The 10,869-nt window shown below is 35.0% G+C and overlaps 1 protein-coding gene across 1 annotated transcript; it reads left to right on the forward strand.

Moving 5' to 3' along the window:
- The first annotated feature begins 3,967 nt into the window (after positions 1 to 3,967).
- On the forward strand, positions 3,968 to 9,919 carry LOC111014142 (AP2-like ethylene-responsive transcription factor BBM1). The gene is made up of 9 exons (XM_088126848.1): positions 3,968 to 4,422; positions 5,200 to 5,836; positions 5,978 to 6,060; positions 6,232 to 6,240; positions 6,389 to 6,477; positions 7,191 to 7,264; positions 7,360 to 7,410; positions 8,041 to 8,117; positions 8,823 to 9,919. The coding sequence occupies exons 1-9, from the start codon at positions 4,224 to 4,226 to the stop codon at positions 9,554 to 9,556; spliced, it is 1,953 nt and encodes a 650-aa protein (XP_087982974.1). The 5' UTR covers positions 3,968 to 4,223; the 3' UTR covers positions 9,557 to 9,919.
- Positions 9,920 to 10,869: the final 950 nt, after the last annotated feature.

A 10,869-nucleotide genomic window follows, 5' to 3' on the forward strand; every position in this document is an offset into this window, starting at 1 on the left:
TTTCTTTTTAAATTTTATATTTGAAAAAACTAAACGTGATTGTTATTTTGCTAATTTAACTAAATATTTTTGACATATTTACAACTGCTCCTTAAATTCTTAATATTACGAGAGTATTATATTTACAACATGTATCACTTACCGCTGAGCTATGCTTGTATTGACATATTCCTTTAATTCATATAACTCGACGTACATTAATTACAATAAAGGAAAGGAGTATCAATATTTGAGGATGTTTACGTGAAAAGAGAGACTATGTTTCTCTCTCTAGTGCAGAGTGGATGATAATTCATGCATGACTGTGGGTGTGGACCGTGTGGCGGCACCTTTTTTCACGATGAGAGAGAGAGAGACAGAAGACATGTCCCCTTGATTTGTAGAGAGAGGAAGAGGAGGCCCCGGTGGAAGCGGGGGAGAAGAGAAGACATTTATGAATTATGATTAGGACAAAGGGATAATAGTTTAATAATAATAATACTAATAATATTTTGATATATATGGACAGATTCAAATGTGAGCAGGTTATGGGTGTTCGTTTGCACCCTCAGGCTAATTTCTTCAAGAGAAAGCGCCAAAAAAAAAACAATAATAATAATCAAGAAGAAAAATTGAATACTATTTTAGTCTCTCTACTCTAGTTTAATAAAAAACTGATAAAGAAATCCTGATAATGTAATCCTACGTATTTGTCTCTGCAATGATATGATATATTGTCTGCTATAGACATAATCAACTATATGATTTGTTTTTTATTTCACCTAAAAAATTTCATATTAGTTGAAATAATTGTCTTTATCTATATATATCATCGATATCTCTTTTATAGCTAACGAAAGACTTGATTTGCACTACAAATAACAGGTGCATCATTAGTCTCGGTACTATTTTTAAAGCATTAATTTTGGTCGTTTACTTCCGATTGTTTAGTTTAGTCCTTGTATTTTTAGAACATTTAATTTGTTTTGGTATTTATGCTTTTAAAAAGTGACTAGATTTTATGCTTATGGGAACCCTTGAATACAAATTTATTATTACATTTCAAAAAATTAGATAAAAATAAAATTGAAGGTCACCGATTTTACCAGGTGTCTATCCCTAAACTTTCAAGTATCTAATAGAATTTTCAATTCATTGTTCTGAAAATTCACCAAACTAGTAGGAATAGAATTGAATATTTTTAGAGTTCTAACCAATAGGTCCAAAATTAATACAAAATTAAAATTTTAAAAACTTATAATTAGACACTCTAACAACTTACTATTAAACCTACAATCAAAAGTTTATTGACTGCCACGTGTTAACATGAAAGATCACCAGCTCTCAAGATGATCAGGAGAATCAGGTAATTAGATTAGACAAAGACAAGTTTCCTCTGCTCTGACATCTGAAGTCGAACCAAGTTAGATTCTACCTACCGATTGATTAATGTCAGGTATGAGTAGAAGTTAAAGAGTATCCGCAAGCGCAAATATGACATATATGTTCTTCGATACCACAACTCGGTCCTAGATTGTCGAAAGTCCTATCAAGAGTTCGCCTCTCAAACAAGGTACGCGAAATATATTCACTCTCGAATATAGATCAAACTATGAACAAACTAGAGCATCGGAGTGCTAACTCTATTTTGCAGATCTTTCGTACTTCGATGTATCTCGACTAAGCTTCGCAGATTGGAACTGAACTCGACAATTTTACGTACAAACAAACACAATTCTAAAAGTCGAAGAATTAAAAAGGAAAGAAAAAAGAAAGAAAAATAATATGATGATTCAATCTGACATGAAAAGACTAGTGTGCAAGTGGGGACGAATAAGTGGGTGTGGAGAGTGGCTATGGTTGCCTCCTTCTGCGTGTGGGATTTTTTGTCAGATTTCCATCGTCTTCTTCTACACACGTTTACACCCAAATCAAACACAAACACACTGTGATATGATTCCACACCCACATTAATTAATTAATTAATTAATTAAGTCCAAACTTAATTAACTAATTAGGGTTAATTAATCTCTAAAGGACGCCATTGCCATTGGGGAAGGTCAGACCTGGCTTTAATTTGTCTATAAATATATAATACAGTACAAAGTTTGTTTTTAGATTACGATATCGCACATGTTTTTGTTTAATATCCAATCCCATGTGTTGTGTTGTGTTACGCCTTTAATTAAACTATATCTTATAATATATTTATATATTATATGTAATTCCTTTATTATTATTTCTCATTCAAACCAAATCTCAGTTCCATGATCATCAATGCCCTTTGACCATATGCCCCCACCTGTGATCTCAATTCTCTATTTTTGGAATATTTTGATACTATATACTAAGATTCATTATCTCCATATAATTAATTTTCTTACACTTTGTTTGATACACTTTTAATAAATTCCCCTCACATGTATGAAAATATTGGATAGAAAGATATATCCACTAAACTAAACTACGTGAAATAAAGTTTTAAGAAAAATTCTTACATGTATATAGATAATATTTGTCAATGCACAATGAGAATAAAATAATTCATATATTCTCAAAATTAACACATATGGGAGTAGCTTTCATTGATTAGTCTTAATTGCTTAATAAAATACTCAAATTTGGAGTTAAAGACCCCAAAATTGGTTAAAGAAATCTTATACACAAGTGACAAGTGGACTAGTACGGTTAAAGATTCCACATTGAAAAGATAAAAGATCTTACACAAGTTTATAATATAAATGGGCCATTCCCCTCCTGGTCAATAGGTTTTGAGATAGAATCCATGAATATTAATAAATACATCTTAAAATGATGTATTTCTCCTCATTTTTTCAAGATACATTAGGTAACCCTATCTTCTTATTTAGTGTACTTTCAAGAGGTAGTCAAGTACTATCAACTTTGGTGGGAAGGTAAATTTTTGTTGGGTTTGTAACGGTACATTTCGTTTTTTTTTAAATAGTACAAATAAAGTCCTACATTAGTTGGAGAAGAAGAAGATCATGGATATGTGATGAACATAACGTCTTCATTGATATATATGAGGCACTTTGGATGCAAAAAGCAAAAACTATGAGGATGATGTCTAAAGCGGACAATATGTATATCATTCTTTCTTTTTATGGTCATGATTATGCAATAAATCTTTCATTTCTATTTCGTTAGTTAACTTTCCACAAAATTAAAAAGCTATATTTTTGCACAGAAATATATCGCCACAAATGATCACGTAAAGGCTTTGATGAATAGACGAACTTGCAAAGAAAAGAAGATCAGAATATATATAAAGGTATTTTTTTTTATAAGGATTCTGTCGTGCTTACTGTTTTGTCTTATAGGCGAGTCGGGAGAGCGTTGGCACAAATCTTCCCACGATGCGCGTAGCAAATCGAAGGGGAGTCAAGGAATTACGAACGACATTTAATCACTCCTACCCCTGAATTGCAGCGTCATAGGAGGTCGGCCGTAGACCGAGGATATTTCCCTCATACGCTCCGATCTCTTATTCCGAGTGATCAATCAAATCGGTATTCTCTTCCTATAGTGACACGTGGCGGCCGATTTTACCCCCACAACAAGTTGCTTTCTTTTTTGAATACAAGATATTTCCAACTCAAACATCTAAATTTAAAGTTGATACGAGAATATATTTAAAGGCAAAGGCAAAGGCAAAGTTGAAATGGAAGAGGAGAAAAGGACATTTGTTTTGTGGAGTTCAATATCAATATTCATTTATTTTTTGTTTAAAAAAATGGATTTTTGGTTTAGGCATACATGACAAATGTATAAATGTTTTCTTATTTTTATTTCAACAAGTCCCTTCCCTGTGTGTACGTGTGCCTTAAAATATTTTCTCATTCAGACCTTCCCATTATTTATTATCAAAATATATAATCAATTTGTAATGTAATAATATAGAAAACCTAAGTGTCCCCCCTTCCCTGTTTCAACTCGTTCATGAGAGTGAGAAGAGAGAGAAAATACAGAGATGAGAGGAGAGAGAGAGAACTTTTTTTTTTGTGTGTGTTTATAAATGTCCATTTTGGTCGAAGCATTCATATTCTTGAAATCCCTTCGCCTTCCTTCGCCATGGAAGCTCAGATCTTGCTCTCCATCATCTCTCATGCAAGGAGCTCCATTTTTGTCTGAGTTTCTATATTTATCTCTCTAAAAACCCTTCAAGTTTAAGCAAGAACTGATCTTAATCTGCTGGTTTTCTTTATTTTCTTATATATATTATTATGGGTTCAATCAACTGGCTGGGGTTCTCTCTGTCCCCACAAGATCAGCAACCGCCCTCCGATCATCCACACGGCGGCTCCGTCGCCTTCAACTCCGGCGACGTCGTCTCCGGCGTCTGCTTTTCCGACAACCCTCCTCTTCCTTCTTCCTATGCCGTCTTCGAAGACTTCAACGACCGCCACACTACTCACTCTCAAGGTCCCTTTTAAAGTTTCTCTTTTTGGCCTTTAATGCCAGATGGGGTTCTTTAGAAACTGATTTTTAAGCCGATTTCATTTTCAATTTCTAATATTTTAACTTTTCAAAAGTAGTGTTTATAAGCTTGAGATTTTTTATTTTTTTTTTAAACTTGGAATTGTTGCCGTGTGACTTCGCTCGTTGGATCCCTGAGGTGTCGAGCCATCCAACACTGTGACTAATGTTACGGAATAGAGGGAGGAAAATCTTGACTACGTGCTTCGTGGGATTGAAACTGGCGAAGGGTATTCTCATTTTGACCACAAACCCACTATACCACCCCGCTGTGGTTATATAAGCTAGGAAATTGAAAAATGAAATGGTTATGGTATGCTCTTTTGTTGTTATATAAGCCGATTTCATTTGTAGTTCCTAATGCTTTAGTTTTCAAATGGATTAGTAGCTGAATGGTGATACCCTTTTTTGGTTGGCGGGTGGTGACTGGATGGTGGGTTTGTAGCTGAATGGGAATACCCCTCTAGTTTGAGTCCTGTGGAGAGCGTAGCTAAACTTCTTTCATTCGAGGACGAGTTCGTCGGTTTCAGTGCTGGATTATCGTCCATACTCTAGTTTATAAGGAATCAACCGGTGCCATACGCCCATCGATTCTGGGTTATAAAGAAAAGAAAAAGTATTTATAAGCATGGAAATTAAAAAAATTAAATGGTTATGGTATGCTCTTTTGTTGTTTGTTCTTCTTCTGCGATTAATCTAACATTTTCTTTTTTGTTTGGATAGATTGGAATAGTATGAAGGATTTAGGGTCGACACAAAGCTCGGATTTTTGTATGCTAATGGGGACAGCTTCGTGTAGTAGTGAAAGCATAGAAACTCAGCACCAACCCAAGCTTGAAAATTTCCTCGGCCGACACTCTTTCACCGACCACGACGCCGCCGTCTACACCAATGTTTCCGGCAACTACATGTTCCAAAACTGTTCTTTACAGCTTCCATCTGAGGGAAGCGGCGGTGGCGGTGGTGGAAGAGCCAGCGCCGCCAACAACAGTAGCTCTATTGGGTTATCTATGATCAAGACGTGGCTGAGAAATCAGCCGGCGCCGCCGCAGGCGGTGGGCAAGAGCGACGGAGATCACGACGGCGCGCTTGGAGGGCTGCACCATGGTGGTGCCATTACAAACGCGCACACTTTATCGCTCTCGATGAACACCGGGCCGCCGCAGTCCGGCTCGGCGGCCTTGCCACTTCTCACGGCCAACGGCGGTGGAAGCGGCGGCGAAAGCTCCTCGTCCGACAACAAGCAACCCAAATCCACGGCTACCGACGTGGATGGCGAAAACGGCACCGTCGAAGCTGTCCCGAGAAAATCCGTCGATACATTCGGACAAAGAACTTCCATTTACCGCGGCGTAACCAGGTAAGCTTGAGCTGACGGCTAGACTTTCAAACTCTTATTTTTCTGTCTTATTATTTTGCATGTTTGTTTCTGGGGAAAATGTTTTCTTTACCATTTTCTTTAAAGTTGAATTTTTTATATTTTGGGAAATTTCTTTGACAGGCATAGATGGACAGGAAGATATGAAGCTCATCTGTGGGACAACAGTTGTAGAAGAGAAGGACAAACTAGAAAAGGAAGACAAGGTAATTAATTAATGGGAGGAAGATCTGATTTCCTTTTTCTTTTGAATTATTTGTCAATAATAATCTTGATCAAGAAATGATTACATGATTATTATTCTAATTTTGGTTATGTGATGTGGGGTTCTTATCAACTCAATGTGTGGGGCTTCATTTCCACTACAAATCATGCAGTCTATTTGGGTGAGTAATACAAAACTCTTCCATCTTTTTTAACAATTTTTTGTTTGTAACTTTATGATTGTAGTTTTATTGAATTGACATGAAATCTCAGTTATATTCTATTGGGTTTTCTCTGATTAATGGTGTGATTTTTTTGGTATATAAATAGGAGGTTATGACAAGGAAGAAAAGGCAGCAAGAGCCTACGATTTAGCAGCACTCAAATACTGGGGTACCACAACCACAACCAATTTTCCAGTAAGCTTTTCCCCCATTTTTTTTCCGATTAAATTACAAATTTAGTCCAACGACTATGATTTTAGACACTGTTGGATAACGATTTTAATTTTAATTCGTGGTTTTAAAAAGTATGCTTGCTTCCTCGTCGTTTGAATATTAGTCGAAAATATTTTTAAACACTACCGCTTATAAGCATAATTTTGAGAAACAGAAATAACGAATAAGCTAGTTATCAAATATGGCGTTAATCTTCCAATAATGGAATATATGTCCCATCAATCTAGATAGTTACTCACAATATCATGCCAATCACTCAATGTTGAATTAGTTAAATCAACGATATCATGTTAGCAATCTATTAATATATATTATAATGTCAAGGTTGCTTAATTAAGATATTTTAAAGTTTCAAAACTAAAATTTATAGCAACAAAGGAATTAATTTAAGGAAGAGAATAAGTTAAACAAGAATTAGTCAAATGATCATAGTGCAAAAAGTTTTCTCCAACTTTGCATGACATTTTCTCGGAAAATATGAGAGAAAATGGAGTGATGTTTTGTGAGTGTGTTGGCCATATAATCAGAATTGACATGCAAAAGTTGTATTGTGGGGCTGTGTATAATGAATGTGTTATATAAACTTTTTTATTATTATTGTTGTTTATTAATGTTGGATTTTGTATGCATAGTGGGGAAATTAGTGTTTTAAAAAACTGAATTAAATATTGTAGATTAGTGATTACGAAAAAGAGGTTGAAGACATGAAGCACATGACCAGGCAAGAGTTTGTTGCGTCTCTCAGAAGGTAAAAATACTAGACTTGGGAGTTTGACTGTAATATATGCTTTAATTAATTTGAATCAAATGGTGTATTGTTTAACGAGGTCGATATATATGTAGGAAGAGTAGCGGGTTTTCTCGAGGAGCTTCCATTTATCGTGGAGTAACAAGGTAATTTAATTAAACTCTCTCGATATAAATTTGAACTTCAAGAGTACCCTCGAGATGGCACAGTGACTAGGGCCTTAAACTTTCAAAGGGGGAATTAATTTAGATATTTTTTTAATATACTAAAATTTTAGAAAGTAGATAATTAAATAAACAATTTATTAATAGACAATTTACTTCTTTTGCACACAATTTACAGAAAAAAAGTTGCATAAAAAAATGTCAAAGAATTTTCTTCTTCTTATTTAATTTTATTATTATTATTTTTTTGTTGCAGAAAAAAGGATCGTGGTGTGATTAATGTATTGTGTTATGGGGAAAGCATATAACAAACTTTATACCATATAATTAAACCTTAAAACTTTGGAATAAAATAAAACTCAAGAAGAGTTGTTGTGATGATAGGATCATATTGAGCCTAATTAAGACAACACATAGATCATGTTGTCTTCATTATTTCCTTAATTATTATTTAAGATTGGAATAATAATATTGAATCATATAAAAATCAGATGCCATCTCTTTTTCTCATGCATTTTCCTCAATTTTTATTTCATATATATTATATATTGTTCATTAGTTTGCTGACGTGGCACTGGAAAATTAAGTTGTGTATGGTGGATTTGATGACAGGCATCACCAGCATGGGAGATGGCAAGCCAGGATAGGGAGAGTTGCTGGGAATAAAGATCTCTACCTGGGAACTTTCAGTGAGTCCATAAATTTTTACTAAATATTCTCTAATTTCATTAATGATTTCAAAAATTATTGATTAATTAAGGCTGTTAGAATTTTGTAGCTCCCATTCAAGGCCAAGAAAATGTGGAGTAAAGTTGTTCCAAACTTTTTTAAGTACCAAATATAGGGTGGAGATTCGAATTCGTAATCTTTTGGTTGGAAATAGATATCTTAATCAATTGAATTATACTCAAGTTAATATGAAAAAAAAAGAGTCCAATTTAAATGGTTCAAAATTTTTACCCTTTATATGATTAAGGCACACATTGAATTATATTCAAGTCGGTACAGAAAAAAAATCCAATTTAAATTGTTCAAAATTTTTACCCTTTATATGATTAAGGCAGTGTATCGCCTTATTTAATAAATAAATTTCTAGTTTAAATTCTATTTTCATATTTGTTTTCGTGTGCTCTCAGAATTGTTTGTTTTATTTCAAAATTTTCTATTTGGTTTATGTAATATACTGCTAAAGATAGGTTGTTTTGGTCTTTTTTTTTTTTTTTTTCTTATCTCGTTTCTTGGATCACAATCACTTTATGTTAGTAAAATTTGTGTTAAAAATGCTTAAATAGAGTTAAATAATCATTTTCTGAAAGAGAATAAAATGAAAGTAAGAAACTGAATCGGAATTATAGAGACTAAAATAATATTTAAATTTAATTTTTTTGATTTAGGTACGCAAGAGGAAGCAGCAGAGGCATACGACATAGCAGCGATAAAGTTCAGAGGACTAAACGCAGTGACCAACTTCGACATGAGCCGATACGACGTCAAAGCGATTCTTGAGAGCAACAGTTTACCAATCGGTGGTGCCGCCAAGCGCCTTAAAGACATCGACCACTCCGACATGTCGACCCTTGACCCCCACCGCTCGGACGACAACCACCACCACCACCACCTCTCCGATGGAATAATCACCACCACCTCCTACGCCGGTGGCGGATGGCCTACTCTCGCCTTCCACCACCACCATCCCTACGCCTACGCGGTGGGTGGTCATGGCCCACAGCAGCATTCCCAGAGGGCGGCGTGGTGCAAGCAAGAGCAGCACGACGTTGCTGCTGCCGCCGACAACTTCTTCCAGCATGGCGTTGTCCTGGACCCAATGGACCACAATGGAGGAGATCATGGGTACGGTCACAGCGGCACCTACGTCATCCCGCCAGCAGAAGGGAGCAGCAACAACACTAACAACCATGCCTTGAACTACATCAGTTCAGACCATGGCGGCCACGGCGATCAGGTGAATCTATTTGGTGGATTCAACTTGTATAATTACCATTCTCAATCTCAGCAGCTGCATCCGTCGCCGCCCTCCGCCCAACCCTCTGTCTGGCTTCCGCCGCCGAGGTCCGTTTGTCACGGCGGAGCTCCTCCCCCGCCTTTCACCATTTGGAATGACACATAAAACCAAAATTATCATGTATACTACACTACCCAACTAAATTCTCCTTTCTTTTTTGTTCTTTGTTATTAATCTGTTGGTTTAGGCTAACTTAATTGACATGACCCGGAAAATGAAGAAGGTAATTAGGCGAGGCCTTAATTTCCCGATTCGGTCCATGCATTTTATAAGCAAACTTTTTTTTTTTTTTATCTCTTCTAAATATAGTTAAAGGATCTAAAAGGGCAGAGGCATATTTGCATGAATAATGCTAATTATGCTAGGCAATTTTGGGAAGTTTTAGGTACATGAGAGTGGATCCTCGGCAGTTCATATGTTCATACCAAGCTTTGTAATTTTGTTGCTTTACCTACAAAGAATGGTATATAAATTCTCTTTCTATTGTTTAATTTTACTTCAACAAAATACCAACTTCATTTCAGTTTAAAGTTGTTGTTCCCATATCAAGATTTTACATTTTTGCTTCTCTTTGCACACACACATGTTTGATTTGTTCTTCCTTTAATTTGGGAGTTTATGAAGAGAGAAATTCCAATGATCAAACTTTTAGTTACATTCTCGAACTTTTGATTTTAGAAATAATTGGAATTTAATTTGTTTTAAGCTTTTAGGGATTGTAATAAGTATTTTATATGATTGAGTTATGTTTGAATTAGCATAATTAAATCTTCTGGCATAGATTCATTTGTCATTGGTAATCGAGTATAATTGAAACTATTTCCTAAGTTTGCTGATGTAATTAATTACGATACTTTAGAGTGTTTAATTTTAACAATTATCTAATGGATCCAGGATTTCGTTAAAATATATTCTTATTTTAATTAATTTTGAGATAGTTTGTATATATATTATTAATATGGGGTGACGTACGTCAACTTGAACATAACTCAATTAGGTTAAGACATATATCACGACTAAAAGGCGGTGGGTTTGAATCCTCACCCCCACATTTTATTGTTCTCAAAGAAAAAAAGTAAGGACGATGGCAAATGGGATGGGTTCGGTGACTCCCTACTTAGGGATACCAGGTATATCCTGTGAGCAAAAATTTCATCTTGTATATGATGCTTATAAGTTATCACTTATGTATAAATAAAATATTAATTAATTAGTCACAATTTATTTTATTTCCAGAATTTTGGAAATATTTCTTAAAAATGTGAGACAAGAAACGAGGGAAATATTTCTTAAAAATGTGAAACAAGAAACCACGTCATATCATTCACAACCAAATGTTTGAACAAAGGATAAAAAGAAAGAGGAGAGAATAGCCAAAACGAACAACTGAACGATAATTGATATATATCTCGATCCCC

Source organism: Momordica charantia (assembly GCF_013281855.1).
Source record: "Momordica charantia cultivar OHB3-1 chromosome 8 unlocalized genomic scaffold, Mcharantia_2.0 BLBB01000008.1, whole genome shotgun sequence".
Lineage (NCBI taxonomy): Eukaryota > Viridiplantae > Streptophyta > Magnoliopsida > Cucurbitales > Cucurbitaceae > Momordica > Momordica charantia.